This window comes from Ammodytes marinus (genome assembly GCF_949987685.1).
Source record: "Ammodytes marinus genome assembly, chromosome: 9".
In the NCBI taxonomy this organism is placed as follows: domain Eukaryota; kingdom Metazoa; phylum Chordata; class Actinopteri; order Uranoscopiformes; family Ammodytidae; genus Ammodytes; species Ammodytes marinus.
This window is the reverse complement of record NC_137213.1, coordinates 2,679,200-2,704,916: the sequence shown is the minus strand read 5'-3', so window position 1 is coordinate 2,704,916 and position 25,717 is coordinate 2,679,200. Positions and strand designations below refer to the sequence as shown.

At 41.5% G+C, this 25,717-nt stretch overlaps 1 protein-coding gene across 1 annotated transcript in view; it reads right to left on the bottom strand.

Annotated features, from left to right (window-relative positions):
- Positions 1-25,717, bottom strand: part of LOC307255800 (xenotropic and polytropic retrovirus receptor 1 homolog) — a 66,266-nt gene that overhangs the window by 26,935 nt on the left and 13,614 nt on the right. Inside the window, exon 2 of the mRNA XM_080034590.1 lies at positions 11,004-11,055. Coding sequence (XP_079890716.1) covers positions 11,004-11,055 — 52 coding nt within the window. The remainder of the gene's footprint in view (positions 1-11,003; positions 11,056-25,717) is intronic.

Sequence of the window (25,717 nt, the reverse complement as noted above, 5' to 3'; positions counted from 1 at the left end):
AGCCTAATACACACATCTCTTCCAACTGCAACCTTGGCTAAGAATCAAATGGCACAAACATGTCACACCTACACACATGTAGCACTTACATGTGGCACTTTGTAGATGTGGCGTATTAGAAGCTAATGTACTTGAGTGAGTTATTGCTGTTCCGAGTGTGTACCTTCATGGTTGAATGGACTCACTTATTGGAGGTCTCTTTGGATAAAAGCCATCAGCTAAATGACATGACTCCTTTATGATTTTTTTCTACTTACGACATCTATTGCAGCATGTCCGCCCTGGGAAAGGGATCCCTTACTCTCCCTGAGGTTTCTCAATTTTTTTAATCCCGATAAAGGGTTTTTTACTGGGAGTTTTTTTCTCAGCAGAGCTAAGGGTCTCAGGGCAGGGTGTCATACTGTATGGAATGTAAAGTCTATTTGTGATATTGGGCTATACAAATAAAACTGATTTGATTTGATTTTTGACATGTAATGTAATGTGTCCAAGTGGAAACATGTTCCCCACTGTCAGGTTAACAAACAGCAGAGTGAGCAGGTGGTTTGGAGTCAGACTTTGACTCACTGGCTTTCAGACTGGCTGCTTTTAGTCAAGACACCAGATTACCTCCATAGCAGTTTCTCCCTCCTCTAAACACTGCACACACACACCGGCGTCAGACTACAGTAATCTCCTTATCCCTTTCTGGCCTTATTCTGCTCTTTTCTGTGTGTGTCTAGGCCTCCTGTCATCCTGTTTATTATTATCATCATTATGACAGGTGTGTCTCTCTAACAGGTTATTATTGAGCTCTATTCTTTCAGCAACAGCAGCAACCCAATTCTTAACACATTGACACTTGGATTTCTTTTTAAATATTTAAAAAAAAAATGTTGTTCAATGCATTAGCATGCCCCAGCCTACAAGGGCTTACAAGACACCATTATACACTGCATGTCATGATCCATTATTTCTATATGATAGATAGATAGATAGATAGATAGATAGATAGATAGATAGATAGATAGATAGATAGATAGATAGATAGATAGATAGATAGATAGATAGATAGATAGATAGATAGATAGATAGATAGATAGATAGATAGATAGATAGATAGATAGATAGATAGATAGATAGATAGATAGATAGATAGATAGATAGATAGATAGATAGATAGATAGATAGATAGATAGATAGATAGATAGATAGAGATTATTTTTGTTGATCCTCATCTGACAGATTAATCAAATGATTCCACAGATTCATCATATCACATTTTCTCCTTATTGTACCAGGAATCCAACCCACCAACTTCTTTAACTAATCACTACAGCAATGCAACTAAAATCAATAGGCACAATACAACAATGTACAGATAAATGACTTCCTTCACACGCCTACCCTTTAAGTATATAGCATTGACTTCCACACATCTAAAATACAGAAGCAGTCAAGAGTCCTCTGTGTGGGTTCATTTGATTTGAGCCAGCATTGTTCTACTGCGAACCTTAACATCATGTGTGTGTCTGGTGAGAGGGATCAACACTGGAGACATGCAGATGAGAAAGAGCTGGCAAGCAAAAACAGTTGTCATGTTGCACACTTTGGCTTCAGTCAGCATAATACAGGACAAAACATAGTCTTAACATGTAAAGGCCAGGACACACCAGTCCGACTACCCGAAAATGGTGACTGCCGATTCAGGCAGCTCCAGTCTTCCCGTCGCGGCCGAAAAAGTGCAAAGAACACACCAAACCGACTGTTGCCTTTCCGTATGCTCTGCGCATGCGCGGGACGTAATGTCTCCATAACAGCAGGCGGCGCTAATCTGTATTGTGGCCCGAAAAAATACGGAAGCCGGAAATGATGGGACGGCTCTCTAGACCATAAACATAGATAGAAATACGTATTTATATTTATGGACCATAAAGAGCTCCATTTTTAGCAGAGAGTGTCGAGCATGGTGTCGAGCAGTCAACAATGGTTGATGCATGTGAGTACTCGCTGAACGAAACAAACAAACAAACACATTAAATCAATGGCTAACTGTTGTTAGCTGTTTGTGCTACCCGCCTCACTTCCGGGCTTCACTGATTCGCTAGCCCTCCACCAATGAAATCGCTCCAACTGAAAGACTGCCCGCCGGCTCAAAAGAAGCCCGACGACATCAACTACGACCGAAGAAGTACTATAAAATAATTAACTAAACACATCTTCACCTCATCACTTGATATTGTGGAAAGACTTGAGGCAGTGGTGGATGATGCCTAGTAATCTATAGTAACTAGTTTGCAATCTAGAAATTTCACCAAAATACACCTTTAGGCAGGAAACTCAAAGAGTATTTCAGACTAACTGAAAAGATACACCGACACAGCTTTGAAAATAAAGTTATAGGGTTTCGGAAAAAGAAAAGTTATTTTCTATAGCAGAGCAGTAGAGTAGACTACCTTATTTATCACAATCATTTTCCAAACGTCTAGGCGACGTAAGACAAGACACGGAAAACTTCTGAAAATAACTTGAAAAAATCAACAGAAAAAATGTAACAGGACGACAGTCAGCGTGGACACAGACAGTCTGGTAGATTGAATCATTGGTCAGAAGAGGAAGGAGCTGGGAGTCACAGTAAAGTAACATGTGACTGTAGCCTCATGTATAGAACACACAAGCAGCTTCATATAGGAAGAATGTTGGAGACATGGGCCGGGGGCCCGGGACGCAAATGAGTCAACTACGACCGATTTCACGGCACACACCAAACAGATTCGTGTCTCCGTCCCCTCGAAACTCTACGACGGCGATTATCGGGCCGGTGTGTCCTGGCCTTAAAGTGTATGGCAGTCTGTACAGAAGGAGAGAGAGATGGTGTGTGTGTGTGTGTGTGTGTGTGTGTGTGTGTGTGTGTGTGTGTGTGTGTTTTCAGGGCGGGCAGTAGAGCTGAACATCAGGTGGTTAGCAGTAACATGTCGCTGAATGTTCAGTAGGTGCTAACAAATAACTGCAACAGCTCCTGGAGAGCCAAACAGAGCCTGCAGCTCAATACAGTCATATGGATATTAGCCTGAGAGATAGCAACAACTTAGCCCTGGTGTTCGATACCAATACAGATAGCAATACATTGTAGGGGTGTTAAAGTTTACAAAAATGTCTTAACGGCTACATGACGGAATTTCTTTCGTGTACATGGTTAACCGTGACGTCATTGTCGTCGTCCAGACACACACACACACACACACACACACACACACACACACACACGCACACACACACACACACAGAGGTACAGACAGATTTTGCAGACTAGCTTTTATCATCCCCAAATAGGTTGTGTGTTATTATTATTTATATTAAATAAATGAATGTGTGTCTCCAGAACATATTCAAACCATTTTCAAAACATTATTTAAGAAATAAAAATAAAAGGTCTTCATGTATTGATTTTTCCTAAGCGGTTATGATTTGCTAAACGGTTACACGTGTATAAGTGCACTCCCTTAATACCTTGACTTTGATAGAAATTTTATAAAATCTGTTTTGACAAGATGGCATTTTTACATATTGTGAAATAAATCAAACTTTAAATGAGCTGAAATGGAACCAAACTGCCAATCCTAGATTACCACAAATGGCTAATCTCCTGAGCCACCGCAGCTCCAACAACATTCTGTATTTGAGCAAAGGAACAAAAATGGAAGCAACACAATGAATCAGTGCAAATAGTTGTCAGTGCTAAATAATGAGGCAATACCTTTATTCTTAAAGGTCACATATTATGCCTATTGCACTTTTTAAATGTGTTCTAACTAGGGCTGTCAAATTAACGCGTTAATTTCGATTAATTAATCACAGAAAAATTAACGCGATTAAAAAAATTAACGCAGATTAATCGCACTTCTATAATGCCCTTTGACCTAGGGCTGGCCCGAATTATTCGAATATTCGAATACTCGTTCGGAAAATTAGTATTCGGAGTTTAAATTAGTATTCGGAGCTTCGTTTTTTTTTTTTTTTTTTTTTTTCTTTTTTTATAATTTTTTTTTTTTTTTTTTTTCAACATTTTTTTTTGCAAGAAGCTAGTACTGCAATATAATGTCATCAAATAATTTTATATTTGGATATAAAAGTTAGTAATATTGTAGTAGTAGTAGTAGTAGTATTGCTCATTTAGGAGGATATTACATCACTAAGTGTCATAGCGCATCCATTACTTCACCTCCGAGCGCGTAAATCTTCAACAAAATATGCAGATACTGTCAAAATCGGTTCCAGGGAGTATATAGGGATTATTAACGTTAAAAAAAAAAAAAAAAAAAAAAAAAAAGATTTAATTTATTTTTATTTTTTTTTTATGTTGTTTTTGATGGTGTGTTTTTCTGGAACGAATATTCGAATATTCGCTCGGAAAAACCAACGAATATTCGAAGCCTGAAAAATGGTATTCGGGCCAGCCCTTGACCCAGTGCAAAAGTGGTGCGTAGCTGCACCGAGCTGCACCTGAAGCAGACACAGCCCGCGCGGGTGAAAGGGAGAAAAGTAAAGAGAGAAGCAGGGGGCCGAGGGCTCTATAGACGGTTTAATAAGCATGAAGGTAGGAAGACATCTTACTTTATTCTCCACAGCCAGTGTCTGTGCATTATTGATTTAGTGGGTGCAACAATGTAGGCTAGGTTCAAAACAGTATCTCTCAATCTTTCTCCCCGTGTCTCAATTTTGTTTGCTAGCTGTCTCGTCGTCCGCGTAAACGTGTGTGTGTGTCTGTGTGTGTGTGTGTGTGTGTGTGTGTGTGTGTGTGTGTGTGTGTGTGTGCGTGTGTGTCTCTCAATATTTTTGCCTATGAGTACGACGATGGTGAATGAATCGGCATAAGCATCTGTGGCAGTGCAGCGCTGTCTGTTGTGGAGACAGAAGTTACGAGAGACGGAGAGAGAGAGTGAGAGAGAGAGAGCGAGAGAGAGAGAGAGAGAGAGAGAGAGAGAAACAAACTGTAGCAGGCTATACAGTTGTTTATAAACAGGTATAAAAGCGTCAAAAGTATGCGATTAATTTAGATTAATTAATCACAGAGCCTGTAATTAATTAGATTAATTTTTTTAATCGCTTGACAGCCCTACTTCTAACATATCCATGGGTCCACAGTGTGCCTAGAGACTGCCAAAATATTTAAAAAAACAACAATCTCTCCTGTTCTCACTCTCCCCCTTTCTGAAACCCCCACCCCTCCCCCCCAATATACTCCAGTCAGAATTTTCCCCTTTTCTGACCTCACAAACTGGAAAGCCAGAAGCTTCCACTGTGCAGCCCACACCCCTATTTCTTATTGGTCCACGGCCCTGACAGACAGAGGGCGAGGCGTATCTGGCTTCGCTTCCGGACAGGGGCAGCTCAAAGATTGTATATTTACGAGGGGAGCTGCAGCTCTTTTTAAAAAATAGGCCATTGTGAGATTAGCTGAACATCAGCATAGTACAATAAATTATCTGAAAGTTTTTTTCAGCAAACAATTAAAGAAAAACTTATTAGGGACCACTAAGACCATATAATATGGTGTATACTAGAACCGAAAAGTGTATAATATGGGAGCTTTAAAATGAGAGTTTCTAAAACGATGATCTCCTAACACATGAGGGCAGTCCCACCTCCACACTCATTACAGGCTAATGGAGAGACAGGGTTGACTCACTGCTGGAAATGACTTCTAATTCATGCTAGCACAGGATCATTTATTAGCTTTTCTTATATACTATGAGTCAGCATAGTGTACTTCACACTGTTGGCACATGTTATCATCAGCCTGACCGGAACAGCCTGCACAAAATCTAATTTTTTATGTTGCATTGGCCCATTTTCTCCGAGTATAGCAGCCAATATTTTCTCAATACAGCTGTATTTCTGTGGTCAATCTGTCTTTTATTGTTTTGCAAGCGCTCGCTTACAACACTGAAGCTACAAACTGATGTTGCATAACGGTGTGGAACAGAGCAGCTGATAAAGTCGGTCCCATGGGGGAAGGAGAGAGAGAGAGACCCAGTATCAGTGAGCTAGAGCAGAGATCATTAGAGGCCATGGTACAAGGTGGAGGGATACGTGGAACTATAGATCCATAGTGGAATTGATACAACAAGCTTGTTTCCGTGTCACTAAAATCCGACTCTGCCTGCATTTAAAAAATCCCTTCGCCTCTTCAAGCAGTCTGTTTGATTATTAATATTTACATTGAAACTTTTTCACAAAGTCAGTGCTGACGTAAATTACAGATTTTTTTTACATTGTTCGCAAATAATTTGGATTGATGAATGATGGCTGCTGAAGGGATCTAAATTCACTCAGGATCATTTGACAGTTAGGTGTGTAAAGGGGAATTGGAGTATTTCGGAACGAACCTAGTAGAAGTAGAATTTAATATTCATAACGTATTTTTAAATCAGTGTATAATCACCTGAAAATGTTTTTTTTTCTGACCTCAAAATTAGCCTTTTATATCTACATAAGCCATGTTTCTATGGTAGCACAGAAAGGACAAATGCACCTGTTGGAAGACCAAGAAGAAGAAGTACTATAAAATAAATAACTAAACACATCTTCACCTCATAACTTGATATTGTGGAAAGACTTGAGGCAGTGGTGGATGATGCCTAGTAATCTATAGTAACTAGTTTGCAATCTAGAAATTTCACCAAAATACACCTTTAGGCAGGAAACTCAAAGAGTATTTCAGACTAACTGAAAAGATACACCGACACAGCTTTGAAAATAAAGTTATAGGGTTTCGGAAAAAGAAAAGTTATTTTCTATAGCAGAGTAGACTACCTTATTTATCACAATCATTTTCCAAACGTTATTGCCGTCTAGGCGACGTAAGACAAGACACGGAAAACTTCTGAAAATAACTTGAAAAAATCAACAGAAAAAATGTAACAGGACGACAGTCAGCGTGGACACAGACAGTCTGGTAGATTGAATCATTGGTCAGAAGAGGAAGGAGCTGGGAGTCACAGTAAAGTAACATGTGACTGTAGCCTCATGTATAGAACACACAACCAGCTTCATATAGGAAGAATGTTGGAGACATGGGCCGGGGGCCCGGGACGCAAATGAGTCTGCTGAACCATGCCAAAAATATGTACCATTAATTACTACAGGGCCAAATATCTATGCATACAAATGGCAGTCCATGCAATAGAATAGCTGATTTTGACCCTGATATTGAGCATGTTCTTGAGCGAGCTGCAAAATGAAAACCAAACTGGAACTGGCCAAAGCAAAATCCAAAGTGGATTCATGTGTTTGTGTTCGATATATTGATTCTCCTCCATGCTGCATACTAATGTTGCAGTAAAGCTAGGTCACCTTGGAAACAATTAATCCTAATAGTAGCAAACAGACGAAAATAAACTAATAAATAAAAGTCGCCATCTTGGGTTCATGGTGCAGAAAATCATAACACCAGCAGTTCCCAAAACCTCTGTTTCACCCGTAACGAATAGGCCTACAGGCAAAACTGTCCCTGCGTTCACTGTCTGGTGGATTGTGGGTCAGAATCTCCCAAATAGGATTTTCTACCATACTAAATAGTAGATAGTATGGGTATTGGAACGCAGGGAGAGTTTTCTAAGATATCCAACCAGGATTGCATTTTTTTATCTTCTATCTTCAATGCACTTTTGTGATTGACAAATAACATCTGGAATAAGCTAATCTTTGTATTGAACAGACAGATCTGATTCAACTGAGAATATTGAGTCGGGGACCGCCCTACATTACTACAATATGCACATAATGCGGACGGCCAGCGGGAGTATCAAATCCATTGAAGTGGAGTGATACTAGAAGCACTTGACATAGCACTGCCCTTTGCACCAACCATTTACAACAGAAAGCTGTTGGGAATGTCAGATTGTCAATTTCTGGGTCTGAGTTTTCCAACACATAAAAACTTTTCACCCAGCATTTCATTTGGAGTTTACTTCCACCTTACAATGTTCCTAACTGCTACACAGCATTTGTAGGACAGTAAGCATCCCAAGCCTAGAGAGAGAGAGCAGGGGATCTGCTAAGAAAACACAGCTCCAAGACATCAATGATTGTCACCCGTTGTAAAGTCTTCCCTTTAATGTTTATAATTGAATGATAGCAGTGTGTGCAGATAACTAAAATACTATAAAATGTATCGCATGTTGAATGCAGTTTACACAAACAATATGATCAGTATTTGAGAAAATAGCCAGCAACTAAACACCAACCTAATCAATCACAGCGGCTGTAGCCTGTAAGACGGTTGATAGCAGTCTGTACTATGCTAATTATGTGAGAGTCACTCAGTGGGAAGACATGTAGACACATGCCCCAGATCCTCAAGTAACAGGGGATTTATAGTGGAGGAATCACCATTAGGAACCATTTGATATTATCACAAAGCTTCAATTTAAGACTAATTCTTTTTAGAATTACAGACTCTGAATATATATATATTTTTTTTTAACCTTTATTTATACAGGTATATCCGATTGAGGCCGAAGACTCTTTTGCAAGGGAGACCTGTCTTGCCCAAGGACACAACAACCATGACACAGGTGGCAGGGCGGGGATCGAACCTCCAACCCTTTGATCATCGGCTGACCTGCTCTACCACCTGAGCCACAGTCGCCCCATATTGAAAGGTAAAGAACACTTATTCTATATTGCTGTCTGAAACACTGACTTTTTTAACACTACCACACTGAGGGTCACTAAAGTAAAAGAATAGAGCTTTTGATCTTCATAAAGCAAATAGACAGCTATGGGTCAAATAGAAAGCACAGCGCTGTTACCTGGGCTGTTGTGGTGACATTGAAAACTGCTTAAAAAGGTGAAGTAAGCGGTTTATTTATGTTAATATAAGTGTTAAAATGCTCTTTATTCATACAGTCATCACTTTCATAATGTGCGCGTTTCATAAAGCCGATCTCTCAGTCAGCTGCTCTGCATGTAATAGGCTAATAAACTTTTCGGTTGATCCCGAAATTAATATCCAATCACAAAAGAGAACGGTACAAACCGACACCCGTCTCACTCATGGTCTCACTGCCGGTGCACGCCAGAGCGACAGATGGGTGAATGTTTATGCGCCTACAATGGCGGAGCAGGTAAAAATCCTTCACAATGTCTGTTTCGATGGTTTTTATCATGTTTTATCACACTTATGGATCTGAGATGATGCTAGATAACTCGCCGCTTGCAGACCGCGGTGCATTAATGTGGTGACGTAGGGACGAGCGAGGGGACTGCTAACTGCAGTAACTGACAGGAAGTTAGCTAAAAGAACCATTCCGCTTACAGCTCCTTTAATACGGTGCTGCATTGATGAGGATCATTCTTCATTCAATCTCAGGCTTTAAAACATACTGGGATTGACAAACAGTAGCTGCAGACAAGTTCAGCTGCAGAACTGGCAGTGCACACATCTGTGTGTAAGTGGGTCAGTGAGTGTAATGATGACCCTCTCATGAGCACACACACAACAACAACAACACATCCCATGAGCAGTGTTATCCGCTAATGCCTCCAATGTCCAGCTGTGTGAAAAGGGGGGTCCGGGGGTATGCCCCCCTGGGAGATTTTTTTTTACCTTTTTAAAGTGAAATGCATGAATCTGGTAACCTGGCATTCCCAGACCTGCCACTAGGCGCTGGCAAATTAAATTTGCTGCGCGTGTTGGTCTGGACACGCTCCGTTGAAGCTTTATCAAGAAAGCCAGAAATCTGGCGGGCGCGCCAGAGCCCCTTATATGGTACTCTGGGGAGGACGTAACCGGATGACGACAGTGACGTGCATGCGACGTCGAAGCCGTGATAGTAAACATCAGAGATGGCAGCGGATATGTTGTGTGAGTTTGAGACTGCTTTGGCCTCGACCCTTAACGATTTGGAAGACGGCACTCAAATCTTTCATTAGCAAGTAAGTGGAATGTTCTGTTTTGCCGACCGACAACGGCAAACGTTTAATTTAACAGTTTAACAGCTGTTCGCTAAACGAAAGGGGCTTACGTCGCCTTGTGCATCGCTCTGATTGGTTGTAGTGCTATCCAACTGCGTGCAGTGGCATTTGAAATGCACGAGTAGGAGCCGCCCCTTGAGTTGGAAATTACTATTGATCGTCGCCAGACCCTCTATCGTTCAAGATATCAGGGTCTGGATTTCCAGGCTATGAATCTGGTGCACTTTGAGAGGAAAATTAAGAGGCTAAATCTGAGGATTTTTCCTGTGTAGACCTAATTAATTTTGGAATAATTTGGAGACTGGTTCGGATCAATTAGAAGCTATTGAAGAAAGACACATGGATTCTCCATATAAATGTTAATATAAAATAGAATATTATGCAAATAAATATCCACAAAGTTGTAATCTTTCTATATCATTTTCTTGCATGCTGAGACACACACACACACAGCGCAGGATGGAGCAGGCAGATCCTTCAGAGACGTGAGGGTGGGGGCGGGGGACAGCTAAGATCTTGAACTCTCTAAGTTAAACAGTATAACACGTGAACGCAGTTTAACGGTTATGCGACAGACGCAAGTGGAAAGCGTTTTTTTTTTTGTGGAGGTAAGATGGAAGAGTAGCCGGCTGGAAATGCTTTCATATACGGACATTTGGCCGGCGCTTACGGAAAACACTGTCATCAGATGGAAAGGCTGCTGGCAGATCTACAAGTTAAGCTGATAACAGCTGCAAATGACCTGTATCAGTAATACGAGCTAGATGCAGGTTGGCCATGTGAAGTAAAGTGTTAGGTAGAAACATGGGCTGCTGCTAAATCACAGCAGTCATTAGAAGAACGCACATCTATATTTAGTTCACATACATTAAGCTTCCTGCCGCTCATTTGCTTCTCCACTGCAACTTCCTGTGTCCAACCCCAACAGCAGCTCTACACTCCTAGCATTAAGTACTCAGAGGCCATCAGTAACCTAATAATGGAGCAGGCCTTCTTCTTGGTGGTTTGTGTGTACGTGTGTACAGTATACGTGTGTGTGTTACCTTCAATAGACGGGGCCTGGTCCTGAGCAGCATACAGCATCTCTTTGAAAGCCTGCAGACACAAAGAGAGAGATGGGTTATTATTTTACAATTACCATCGATGTACCCTTACAGAGCCCATTGGATTCATGTTTTGTCATAACAAACCATGAACTGTCAAGCTCGTCGTGTACTTACACAAGCTACAGTCGTGTACTTACACACCACTACATTTAAGATGAATTTTTTTTAAAAGGACGCGGATCAGCGGCAACATAAATGTAAGAAAATGAGAAGCAGATGCAGCAGTGTGTTTTTCATGTACAGCCTAACAGGGTGGAGGAGTGTGGATGCAGAGCCTGAACCGGGGTTAACCAGTCAAACAGCTTGCTTCTCTAAACAGCTTATATAATATCTGTGCTATCCAAAGCAGTGTTTCCCCTATCATTGTCTTGGGGGAGGGCGGCCCACTTAAAAAAATATATATTAAGAGCGAGGCTACACTGCCGACACAAATACACACACACAACCGTCTGATAAGCAGCGAAAATATCTGCATTTTTTCAACACATCCAACCCACAAAATATAACATATCACTCTATATATTGATATTACCGTATACAATTACTACTAATGTTATCTACTGTGATAGAGGATCACTCACTCTTATAAAATACTAAAAACACATACACTATCAGGGCTGTACAGTGCGACAGTTTTGATCGCATTTGCCACTGAAATTGATCACGTGCGATGATGAATACAATTCCTCTCGCACGAGTGCTAATGAGGAGAGGCTGTCTTTGAAACACAGAGGAGTGATGCACAACACTGCTTAGAGGGCTCTACATTAACACTCGCCAAATGCGGGTGAATGTAGTCTTAGGCGAGTAAGTTATTAAGTCTACCCTCCACTTTGGCTGGTGAAAGATGTGTGCTCGGGATCTGTGCTCGGCGATTATAGCGTCTAACTTCACCAACGGTAAAAACCGGAAGGACACGGCTCTTAACGCAGTTAAGTTAGCGCGTGTGGAAACGGAACATTTCCTGTGCCCCTTCACAATAAAAGCCTGTTACTAGCCAAATGCGAGTTGACTTTTATTTTGAAGCAGGTAAGAACAGGAAGTTAGCGCTTCACAGCCCTGCAGTGCGCTAGCAAGAAAATCAACTGCTTCAGCTGCAGAGAGCAGTCAACAGTAGTCTATTTAAACAAAGTTTGACACAACCTATTTAACTTGGCCTAAATTGTATAAATATGTTTACTAATTTATTTAATAGGCTATTATGTTCAATGTTTTAAAGTTTGGTTTTCATTAAAAGAATGAAATGTTCTAAAAATGTTTGTTATTATTAGCCTACTATAATAATTATATTTTTATTTAAAAAATATATAGATATAGACATTATTTTTATAGTTCTATTGGGGGAAATAATTCTGAATCAGCAAACAAATTGCCATTGGCAGGTTAGACTCTTTTGTCTAAATTCCAATCAGTGCACCCCTATTCATTCTTCTATAATTATTACTGCACACACTAGGATATTCATTGAGAATCTCAAATAAAACCAAGATGACATGCTCAAAGGTAAGTAGAGCGAAATGCAAGGGTTAGGGTCATGCAAATTTTCGATCATACTTTGTGTGCTACCAAATTTATTTTTGTGCTACTGAATTTTTTTGCTTGCTAGCACCAGTGCTACGACTTTAAAAAATAAGCGTACAGCCCTGACTATAGAAAAAGTTGTATTTAGTGGTACTGTGTATAGCCAGCTGATTGTTAAATGCTGGCTAAACTATGACACATAATTGAGCTATTTATTAATTTTTTTGTTTAAAAGGTCACCTATTATGCAAAATGCAATTTTTCATGGAATTTAGCATGTGGATGTTGAATTTCACATTAACGAGCCAACAATTCTATTCTAAAAAGGAGTCATTCCCCTAACAGATTTTTCTGATGGACCTGCCTGTGTGTTTGGAGTCTAAGCTGCAGAAGTTATTTGCCTTATTTGACCCAACGTTGGACAAATGTACTTAGCAAACTAAACCTGATTCTTGAATACAAAGGCATCCATTATAAGCAGTGACAGTTACAGCCCCTACAAGCACTATGGGCCACACGGCTCATTTTTACTGTAGCTGCTAAATTAGTGACAATGTCGCAGACACAGGTGGACCTTCCACTCATGCATTTTTAGCTAGTAGTTTGCCTTTCTTCCCCTGCGATCCAATCCCCATACTTCCCTACTATTTAGTATGCCAGAAAAAGATTAAGGATGTCCCAATACATGCACGTCAATTGTAGTGTGCTGAAAATACATAAATGCCCCACTAACTCTAATTGCATATTGGAGTATTCGTCTTTATTCTTGACATAATGAAAAAAAAACATCTTCCTTATCAGATTTTTTTTTCTTTCATGTGGCCCTAAAACTCTTCTGTACTTTAGTATGTAGTGTAGTAAAAAGAAAAGGTATGTGATTTGGAACGCAGGGTTTCTCTCAGTCTCCATTAACAATGCAGTGCTGATGCTGCAGCCAGTCCTTCATTGCTCTGAGTTAGTGAATCTGCAGTGTATAGAGAGGCAGAGGAGACCACAGTCATTCACTCTCAGTAAACTACAGCAGGACAGTGGCCTTCTTTCATGTGCCGTGGCTCAAGGGGTTACACAGTGTTTCAGAATGCAACAGGACCACAATGGCTTCACTGTGTGCCAGTCAGTCGGTCAGAGAGAGAGAGAGAGAGAGAGAGAGCAGAACCGGCTCCTGCAGCAAACAGCAGAGCAAGTCAAGGTCAGGCTATAGCCCCACACAGCCCGGCACAAAGTCACTGTTTCACCACAGCTGCCTCTGTTAACCATGGAGACAACAACAGCAAAACACAGGGAAGATATACTATCAAAGCAGTAGGAAGACCCCCCGTCCTTAAGTGTATGCCGTTTAAGTTTTGCATTCAGATGCCTCAAACACCAGAAATTACAATCAGCTATTCGTTGAAAGGCAAACAGGAGGACCATATTAGGGCGGTCTCACACCAGATAGTCCGCTTCTGGCACCAGATGGGAGAATGCTACAATGTTTGTGTTTTCACCAGATTCAGTTCTCTTTCACACCTATTGTTTCCTCTGGTCTGAATCAGTTGGTGAAGAACTAACATGCACTATTTTTTCACACAAATTTGTCCGGATGAAAATATTCACAAACAGTCGTATAGCCTACAAGAAGACTATACACTCCAAATCCCAAACGCGCACGGTGACGTAAGGAAGGAGCAATCGTGCCCAGGCCAGGAGCAGTGTGAGCACAGGCCAGTGAGGGAGTGGGGACGGGGGGCAAACTTGCCTAATGTGAGTGTGCCCTAAAATAATATCCACAGCTCTTACCTTTTAAAGCAACTTAGAGAAGGGCAAAAAAAGGATTGCGCGTCAACCTAGACTAGTGAGCCTTTTGTCAGATTACTCTTTAAATAACCAGGTTGTAAAACATACAATCAGAGGTGAACCAGTCAGACACAGAAGTGCAGGAGACAGGCAACACGTCAGCAAGTTTACTTATGATGTCATCCTGTCCTATAGCAAAACACAGGCGTTTACATCACGGCTTCTGATTATGGCTGCTCAGAGTGGATTTACACACTCCCTGCGTTCCAAATTTACATACTGTTTCTTTATACTACACTACATACTAAAGTACAGAAGAGTTTTAGGGCCACAGACGGGAGAGGAAAAAAAACAGATGAGGAAGATTTTTTTTTCATTATGTCGAGAAATGTCAAGAATAAGACGAATACTCCAAAATGCTATTGGAGTTAGTGGAGAATTTATGTATTTTCAGCATACTACAATTGACGTGCATGTATTGGGACATCCTTAATCTTTTTCTGGCATACTAAATAGTAGGGAAGTATGGGGATTGGAACGCAGGGACTGTTTTGAAGTTGACCTCTCTTCGGTATCAGATATGTAGTGATAGCACAGCTCTTTACTTACTATAGGGATCCATTTAGTTGGATTTGTCTGCAGTGAGTGAGTCCCAGTGACCTTGAAGCCCCAAAGCTGGTTTTGATGCTATACGAGTAATGACCAATGATTGGATGCATTTGGCTCTATGTTAAATTGACCATAATATCTAACACACACACACACACACACACCTCTTTAAAGTGACGATTATTTATGGTGACGGAGCGCTTTGGTTGCCAAACTGATGTCAGGTCAACACACCACAAAACACACATAGACAAAAATACACATGCAGACACATTTGGATGATAACTGCAAAACGTGCTTTCCCACACTCCCCCTGAAGCCCCTAGAATGTGTGTGTGTGTGTGTGTGTGTGTGTGTGTGTGTGTGTGTGTGTGTGTGTGTGTGTGTGTGTGTGTGTGTTTGTGTGTGTGTGCGTGCGTGTGGCCAGTATGACTGGCTCAGCATGTGCTAAGGTGCAAGTTTCCAAAACAAAACACATATGCAGCTCAACAGGTAGAAGGGCAGCTCTGCTTATCCTCACAGATTAGCCTACTTCTGTCCTTCTCCCCTTCCCTCCCTCCCTGGTCGAAAGTCTCTTGCTGGCCTTTACAAATCAAGACAGATTTCCATCTAAATGTGAATCAGATCTGTTGAAAGTTTGCATAGAAAGAAAAGTAGCTAAACATGGCCGTAGTAATAAAAGGTTGAATAAGTAGATCTTACAAAGCGTAAACTAAACCAACATGGAGAGATGGTCTTCAGGAATGGTTTCCCCATTGGTCAAGTTGTTGTTGGCCTTTCAGTGAAGTTAGTATTGTCCATGTTTACTGCTATCTAAACACCAAGACATGATGCAGAGATTATGATGCACGCAGAGGCAGCCAGGGCAATACCAAGAGCAACCAGCTGATCAGTCACAAGTCTTGATTGTTCACTATGTCACTACTATGTACTTATTACACTAATGTGGACACAAGCACCATTTACCATAAGGCAAAACAAAACTCAAGCTAGTGTACAAACTAGAGACTCACTTTTTTATTTCGCAAAAAAAAGTTTGGTGTGTGTGTGTGTGTGTGTGTGTGTGTGTGTGTGTGTGTGTGTGTGTGTGTGTGTGTGTGTGTGTGTGTGTGTGTACTGTCTATACAATAACACTACTTTTTGCTAATCTTGTTATCGTTCTAATGTTTGCCTCGACCCCATTCCCTAGGATTTCTTTCATTCCGTTTTCTTCCCTTTTTCGATTTACAAACATTCTAATATTAGTCTTAATCATGTCTCAGTCATCTCTGTAGCAGCCTTTCTCCCTTGCCAAATCTCTTTCATACATTCCTTTCCCCCTCTCTCTCCCCCCCTCTTTTACACTGGCGACCAGGAGACAAATGCTTCACATCTTGACACCAAACTGTCACTTTTACGATTAGATGAGTCATAAAAACTGGATTATGTTGGTGTCAGTGTACTGTAGAAGCCTCACATCTCCAGGTTTTTTCCCTATTTGTGTTAGTGGCGGATCACACAACTCATATACAGAGTGCCTGGTGAATGTGTTACAAAGAGGACACGAAGGCCAAGCTGTCCCTGCGTTCAGAATCGCATACTCATTATTTTTTCTATTCTACATACTACTTCGGAAGATAAAAATAATCTAGTTAGGATGCAGTATGCTACAATTGGGAGATACTTTTACTTATTTATTTCATCATAACATTGCGCCTTGATCTTGCCTCTTGCTTTTATATCCGTCGCATCCCCGTTTGTTTTCATATGGAGGCTCCGTTGATGTGACGTCACTTCACGTGCGCACTGGATTATGGGTCAGAATCGCCAAAATAGGATGCTGTTTTCAACACTAAAAATCTTGGCCGAATGTAGTAGACATCTGGGTACTTCTAACCATCCTAAATCTGGCCACAAGAATCGGGAAATCCTAAATACTATATAGTGGAAAGTATGCGATTCGGAACGCAGGGTGTGTCTATAGGTGTCTAGGTGGCTACAGTGGCATTACAGCAGAAAACATGTCGCGTGCCCCCAACAAATCCTCACAACGCAGGGTCTGGGAGATGATGTCACAGTGATGTCATGTTGTGTGACGCGCACATGACGCAAACTAAAAAGCTGAGCCAGCGCCTTCTCTCAGTATTACCCTCTGACTGGCCAATTGTCTTAAGCCGGGGGAATTTTAACTGATTATCATGTCTTACAGGTAAAATATATATATATATATTAATATCAAATAGACTGAAACTGCAAGCCTAATTTTAGGTGTATTAGAAAGATCTAGAATGCATCATGACTGCACATTCTAAACCTGTGTTTTGGATGTGGTGTTAAACTACTGCTTGTTTCAATATGGAAAACTGACTGTGCCCTTTAGGGGCAACATGTGGACAAATGTCCTTCAACCCAAAATGATGTCTTCAGATAGCTTTTTTTTTTTTTTTTTTTTTTTTTTTTTTGCCATTTTTATGCTTTATTGATAGTGTTTAAGCGACAGAGTTGAAATGGGGCAGAGAGGGGAGTGACATGCAGAGAACGAGACCTGCCGGAGGGAATCGAACCCCGGTCTGCTGCTGGGCCCGGCCCGAGGGGGGGGGGGGGGGGGGTGACGCCCTACCAACTGAGCTAAGGGCGCCCCCTCAGATAGCTTGTTTTGTCAGAAAAACAAACCTAAAACTATTTACTTTTACACAGAGAAGAGCAGCATATCCTCACATGAGAAGCAGTAAAATATTATATGTTTTACCTGATCAACAAAGTGGATTCATTTTCTATGGATTGAAATCTTTTTTCAACTTCATATTAAAAACAATCCCTTTCCAACATGTGCACACACATTCGATGTGGGGCAATCACATGGAGTAAGAGCTATTTAGTGAAAGGAAGAGAAGAGCCGTATCATTAACATTACGCCGATGGGTTACCACTCAAAAATTCTCAGGCCAGTGAAATGTCAAAATATAACTGTGCTAATTGCAAATCTATCAATTATTGAATATTTTTCTCATTGCTTTCAGCTAAGTTAATTCATGACTCTTCTTAGGGGTGGTTAGCATTGATGTGTAAGTGCTGTACTTGTTCCACCTTTATGTATGGACTAGGGGTGTAACGGTACACTAAAGTCACGGTTCGGTACGTACCTCGGTTTTGAAGTCACGGTACGGTACGGTTCATAGTTAAGGGAGAATGAACATCTTTAGCTGTCAGTAACTAGCTGACAGTAAGTAACATACAAATAAAATGCATAACAAATATAAAAAGAATACTGCTGCAATTATCCAATAAATAAAATACTTATTAAATACTAGTGTAGGTGCAGCATAAACTAAAATTGCAGTGAAAAAATATAGTGTTAATGCTCAGCAGGCTCTGTAAGCTGGTATGTAAAAAAAGGGTATGTCATCTTTAAGGGTCTTTTTGACTTTAAAAAATATATATATTACTGCAGCTCTCTTAAGCTCTGAAGTGCTCTTATAAATATAACAATTATCAAATAAAAGTGCAACTGCAGAATCCATTAAATGACAGCTTGTGTATTTTCAGTATAAAAAAGCAAATACTGTCTGGGTTTGCACAGCTCGATTTTCTTCACAGTAACGGTGACCTGGATGGTGCCTTTTCAAATGCGTATGCATGTTTGACGTGTTGGCTCCCTTTATATGTCCATACATACATAGGCGATCGCGGTGAAACAATAACCTGTGTGCCGACATTGTTCCACACGCCTGCGAGCTCCGGCTTCCTGTTGACTTTCGCCATGCAGTTCGCTCTCTGTTCGATAGCACTGTATAACATTGTTATTTGCACTACTCATAGACTGTAAAAGAAAGGAGGGGTAGCCTACTACAACTGCTAATAGGGATGCAAACTGAACACTTGAGCGGAGAGGTGTGTATCTCCTGCTCTGACCGCAGCTGGGAGGGGCTGCTGCGCAAGTGTGTCAGTGCTCTGGGACGGGGGAGATTATGGCCTCGTTTGAAATGTCGCCGTCTTGCTAAGACCTGCGCAATTATGACGCTCGTCTTGCTGAGCGCACAGCATTTATGCAGCATTTTTGTTGTGCGCTCAGCAAGACGCGCGTCATAGTTGCGCAGGTCTGAGCAAGACGGCTCCAAGTCGAACAAGGCTTATATGTCCATGCGGGGGAGGTGCCTCGGAGGCAGCCGCTGCCCGTTTAGAAGTAAAGAGTGATACATGCTTTAGCAACAGAGTCTCCAAAAGTCACCAATAACACCAGAAAAAGTTGCTAGATTTGTCGCTAGTCGCTTTTTTGAAAAAAAGCTGCCAGAGGGGTCTGAAAAGTTGCTAAGTTAGCAACACTGCACCCTCATGCTGTGCTCACCATGGAGATAACAGACTCTAAATCGCTGGCTGCTACTGCGCACGTGCGAGTGAGCCGGAGGCTAAATGGTCCGGGGGGAACTCCGACTACAAGTTTTAAGTTCCACACCGCAAAACAAGCCTGTACATTCGCCATATATTAACGCTATGTACGCCACGAACGGACCGCGGTCCACCTCTGTAACACCAAATACGTGCCTGTACCGTCACGGTACGGTACAAATACATGTATCGTTACACCCCTAGTATGGACTGTGCATTCTCCTCCGAGGTGCTGCTGCCTCCCTCACACCAAACACTTGTATGTTTGCCCGATAGGAATACCTCTACCACTGTGGCCTCACACTGCTCCTAAAAGTCAAATGGGTCAAATGCAGATAATGTACTTGCCCCATGGGTAAGTGCTTTTGAAACCTTAGTGTCCAAGGGAGCGTTTCGATCTGGAACTTTTTTATTATACACTGCACCTTTAAGAATGTGACTTAGTCTTAGACCAAGAACGTGGCATTGGATGGTGTGATCTTCTCTACGTTTTATGCATTGCTCACCATAATCATCAGTATTTTCTTCTGAAGCTAAGCAAAGAGTCTTTCTTCATATTAGCCTCCAGTGGCGTTTTCTTAAAAAAATTAAAAAATTCTACAGTATTGTATATGTTATCTATTAGGGGTATTACGGTACACAAAAGTCCCGGTTCGGTTCGTATCTCGGTTTTGAAGTCACGGTTCGGTTCTGTACAGTACGGTTCTCAGTTAAGAGAAAAATAAATGCAAAAAAAACAGCAGGCAGCATTAACTACAATTGCAGCCTATTCAGTATAGAAAATAAAATACTGCTGGAAACAAGGTCTCCAATAAATAAAATACAAAAGTGCAAGTTACGCACCGCAATCAAAACAAGCCTGTACATTAGACATAGTTCCGCCATCTTGACGCTATTCACGCCATAATTACGTATTGCAGTACGGTTCAGTACGGTATGGCCTGTACAGTTCGGTACGAATATGTGTATTGTTACACCCCTATTATCTATGCATGTAGATGTGGAAGCTTGTGATCCTCTAATACCAGTCTGAGTGGTAGCTAGTCAGTGCCATCAACACTCAATCCTGGTGTTTCACATCCTTCTGAACCTGTTTAACCCTTCCTCTTTTTCTCAATCCGTCAGCGTGTTACTATTTTCTCCATATGTTTCCCTTTGCTCCAGTAAAGAGATTTAATTGGAGCCTGTATGGGGATTAGTACAGCAAAGCCTTTAGAAATGTCAGATTCTCTGCTCTTCTCTTTTAATCCCACTCTCCAGTCTCCGGTTATTCCTCCTTCTATGGACATTTTCTCCACCGTCTGTCTACATCTGGACATCTTCATTCACTATGTCCCTCCCTCTAACCTTTTTGTCTTCCACATCTCCCTCATTACTATGGTTTACCCCTCTCACATCAGATAGTAAGATAGCAGAATCAGCAGCTGTTTTCCATGACTGTATTCTGCTGAAGGCAGCAGTACCAAGAACTAACAACAACTGGGCTAAAACACACAGATAAAGACAGGGATGCTTCTTTTGAAGTGTGCATTTCAAGACCCACTACTTCCTACCAGCTTGATAAGGCCTGTCCCTTTGTCAAGGATCCTAGAAATAAGGCAGCGAAATGTAGAGGATACAACCAGTTTTGCATGTTTTGCTGCCCTGACTCTACAACAGGTTCAGGCTAGCAAATATCACACGATCATGACATAAACCATGTATCACTGTTCAGATGTTCCTTATGCTGTATCATATTCAGTGGGCAAAACAAAAAAGCCACTGCTAGGTGCAAATAGTCACAGGCTCGCTGAGGTTTTGTTCTCAACTCCAGTTCACCATTCCATTTATCCATCATGTGTTCAAATTTCAAAGTTAAACTTCAACCCTAGGGTTGATGCAAGTGCAGTTTACTAATAAGGGGGGATAATGTAGCATAGGTACATTCACTTTACCTCATACGTGCATTTCTTGTTTCAAGCTACATAAACTAGAGTTGAAACGCCTGGAAAAAGTATGAAATATCGCAAAAAAGGTCTCGGTCCGGTCTGCATTTAGAGGCGTGCGACTGTGTTGTGTGCCTTACTATAAAGCGCTGCAGGAAAGTTCTTCATTGCGCATGCAGAACCGCAATGTGAAACCAGTTGTAACCGATCAAATCTATACAGTGGAACAAAAACATCAACCTTGGTTCAGACTTTTAGGTGTGAAAACGCCCTTCAGTTTAGCTTCTGTTGAAACAGCTATATGACCATGAGTGAATGATACATGACTAAAGACAATGGCATAGTAATGGCTGTAGAGATCAAGAGGGAATAGCTTTTCCACTACGTGGTATCAGCTCAACTCGCCTCGACTCAACTCGCATTTTTGGCGTTTCCACCGCAAAAACATGGTACCTGTTAGCGGCTGCTTTTTTGGTATCGCCTTGCTCGAGGTTCCAAGCGAGCTGAGCCGATGCTAAAAGGTGACGTCACAGACTCCAGGGGCCTGATTTATAAATGTGGCGTACGCCCAAAAGAGGGCGCACGCTACTTTCTAAGTAAATATTGATATTTATAAAAAACAAACTTGACGGGAAGATGTGCGGTCCTCCACGCAAGCTCTGACCCATGTGTATGCACAGAAAGTGGAGAAAGGAGAAACGGTGACTCCGTCGGCACATGTATGAAGTGCGAGAACAAATGTGTTTGTGTAAAATGAATCCAGATAGGCCTATTATAAGCCATGTAGTTCTATCATATAGTGAGTTCCTTTGCAAAACAGATGAAGCAATTTTTACAACTAATAAACAAATGCCTCCACGGAATTTTCCATGGAGTGATACCAACAAAAAAAACAAATTAGGATCTTAAATAGCCTACAAACGGAGATATGAGTGCAAAAAATACAACGCTCGAATATGCTCTGCAGTTATTAAACAATAACCTATCTGCATGTTATTGAATTCATTCTGATTATATTGAGATGGAATACAGCCTATTAGTTTTACACTGATGCTGTTCTCGATGCCTCAGTCAGGCAGACAGGAGTGCATTATTTCGGCCACAGCGTTCACAGAGATCGCCACAGGCTGCATATATTTTCCCTGGTCGCCACTTCTCCAACGGGTACTTCGGCGTGACCGCAGTGATCCACACCATGTGGAGTCTATTTTTTCCCATTTCCATTTCAGTTGGCGATTGCCACTACCGCCTTCATGCACTCAGTAAATTATATTAATACGGGCGCGTCAATGACTATGTATGGGTAAATATGGGCGTTACGTGAAGCCCGCAAAGGCTGCGCCACATTTAGAGTTGATTGTGATTTATAAAGGGAAACAGGCGTAGGACTTGAGTGCGCACTGTTTTATAAATCTGAATATTTTTGTTCACGCGTACATCCTACATTTCTTCCATACGCCAGCTTCCATGTGAATCCCACGCAAAGCTTTAAAAATGAGGCCCCTGGCCACTGATCGGCCAGAGACTACCGGCTTCATTCTGTATACTCCCAAACTCTCCGGGAATTTTCGAGTGTATTTTGTCTCGCCACGTGCAGCCTTCTCTGGCTCTCTTGATAAAGGAAATGATAGCGACCGATAACATTAGCCTACAAGCCTCAGACTGCACTGATTACCTCAATAAATTATTCAGGCTGAGACACGGCCTGCATTTGAAAACATGTATCCTGAAACAAGCACTAAACAGTCAACTTTATGATGCCCGTGTTTACATGCATAGGGATGTTCGTGACGCATCCCTACAGTTTACTGAGTGGCAGTCACACATCGGGACACCAATTCTCACATGAATGTTTGATTTGCACAAAAATTCACAAACCTTACCTACAGCATGTAACCTCCTTTCCCACCACTGACCCTATGGTTTAAATGTAACAATAAAACAAATGCTTGCATTTGACTTTGATTTTACATGAAAGTCTGTTAAGTATAATCTAAAAAATATGGAATAAAATGAGTCAGTAATAAGATAACTTTATTGACCCCAAGGGGAGAACCAGAATTATCCTGCATAACTTGATATGAAACTGATGCTGAATACATAGCAGCATTCAACTGTCGTGTTGTTTTAGAGCCACTTCTCGGTATCTGCTGACTTGGCAAAAAACAGAGAACTGTTGATTCGCCCTTATTTTACTGTCAGTGACTCCATTCATCACTCTAACTGAGACACGCTACCATCAGCAAACTAACTTCCCATGAACCAAGGCTGCTGCGGCTTGAAGTTTCCACCAGTGCTGCTGTGTGCTCAGACCTGTAAAGCAGCATTGTGTCTATTAAGACAAAGATTCATCTATGACAGAAAAAGAAAAGTCTTGCAGAAAGACAAGGAGCTGCTGCTCACTAGGAATACTTTTGTGACCCACACTGTAGCTGACATCATACCAAAGATTGTCTATCTTTGGCAAACGATCGGTTAGCTTACTTTGTGTCGTAGAAGTAGCTTCATGCTTATTATGGAACTTTTTCACTGATTCCGACACTAAACCAGATGATTTTTCCTTTGCTGGTTTGGAATCTAAAGTAGAACACTTCTTTTCACCCGGCTATGAAATACACCATACATATCTTTAGCTTTATCTGCCTGTGAGAAAGTAAGAAGCCCATATGGGAAACTGGACTTAGTGGTTTAACTAATAACCAAATTGTGACTCTTTTTGGATGAAGAGCCAAAATCAGACAACTTCGTTGTACCAAAAACACAGTGTGCGTTCCTTCACAAAACAAGTCAGATATTTGCTCAAGTTCAGGCACAATTGGGCTAACAAACAGCTGACACAGCACGACACACTCCCACTTCTGGCGTAGAGGAGTTGGAGCACTTCCTTGTTGCTGAAATGCATGAGGCCAATACAGAATCAGATTTTGCAAAAGGTTTCAGTTTGGTGTCAGAAGAGAAACTCTAGGATAACACTGTCACAGAACTTGAGCACTAATCATAAATAAGGAAACAAGTCAAAATAGCAGATAGCCAGAGCTGGTACTTTTCAGAATATATTTTGTCAACTTTTTTGGTTCTCATTGGAACAGGGACAGATTAAACAAAGTGCTGCTGGGAACATGGAGGTCTAATGCCTCGTTTCCACCGAGTAGAGCGGGTCGGGTAGGAGCGGCTCAGAGCGGGACAGCTCACTTTTAAGAATCTCGGTGGCGTTTCCACCGCCTGGAACAACCGCCGGCTGTGGAACAACTGTGGTCAAGCCAGCGGTCTCTTGCTTTTGCTTGGTCAAACCAGCCGCTTCTTTATTTATTCCCCCCGTGTTGTTGTGAGCGTATTTCACCGGTAAACGCACAGAGGTGGCTCGGTGCAACTGATAGAGACAGTGAGTGAACAGTGCTGGCTGCGGCAGCTACGTGACATCATAGCAGTGGGACACAGTGAAGCCCATTGATTAATTTAATGACGAGGAAAAACACCACACAATAAACAGTGCTGCGCTCACATTTTCGCCAAAACACAAGACTCTCTTCACTCTTGCCGAGGTGACTTCACACAGCGGAAATGATTCTTTCAACCAATAAACGGACGGCAAGTGTAGCTCCACCTTTTCGGCACCCTTTCAGGCGGCTGGTACCCCAACGGAGGAGTACCGAAAATAGGAGCGGTTTAGAGCGGTTAGGCGTGCTTATATCCCTACCCTACCCAACTTTTGGCAAATGGAAAGCCAAAATAACCGGAACAAACCACTCCGACCCGATCTACTCGGTGGAAACGAGGCATAAGGTGCCTTGCAATGTGATTGTCATCAGTCTAGAATTTGGACAAATCACAGTACTTTCACTTAATTAAGTGGTTTAAAAAGAAGTGGAGTCACTTTGAAGTTAAAAGGACAAAAAAGTGTCTGTGTCTATTCCTGCCGGAAAACACACATAGCTACTATAGCAGGACTGCCACTGTAACTGGTGCTTTTTGAATTTAGTTTATGCTTCATATTTATACTGCAAATCTGATTCATTATTAATCAACTCATCCGGGACAGAGTCGGACTCTGTCATACTACATTTGTATGACAGGGGTAAACCACTTTATTTTGTTCGCAAGAGTAGAATACAGGAGAATTGGTGAATCTCACAAATCTTCTAAAGTTGCTTATATGTCTGTCATATGAGTCATTGTTAGCTGCAGTCCTTGTAGTACAATGGTTGTTGATTGATTGACTATTGATTCTATGGCTAATTATTTTAGCACCCTGACACTATGCAGCCTGAGAAAGTGTTGGGGGGCCTGCCCTGGACAGACAATAATGCAAGCCATTCCCAGCCTAGTATGTTGTATCAGCTGGTGGGAACAATAGGTATCACTCTCTTGCTTATTTTCACTGCAGCAGTTTCACATGGACTCTGGTTTCTCCCTGCTGTTGCAATGTTTGGACATAGACCAGATGAAGCTTGTTGT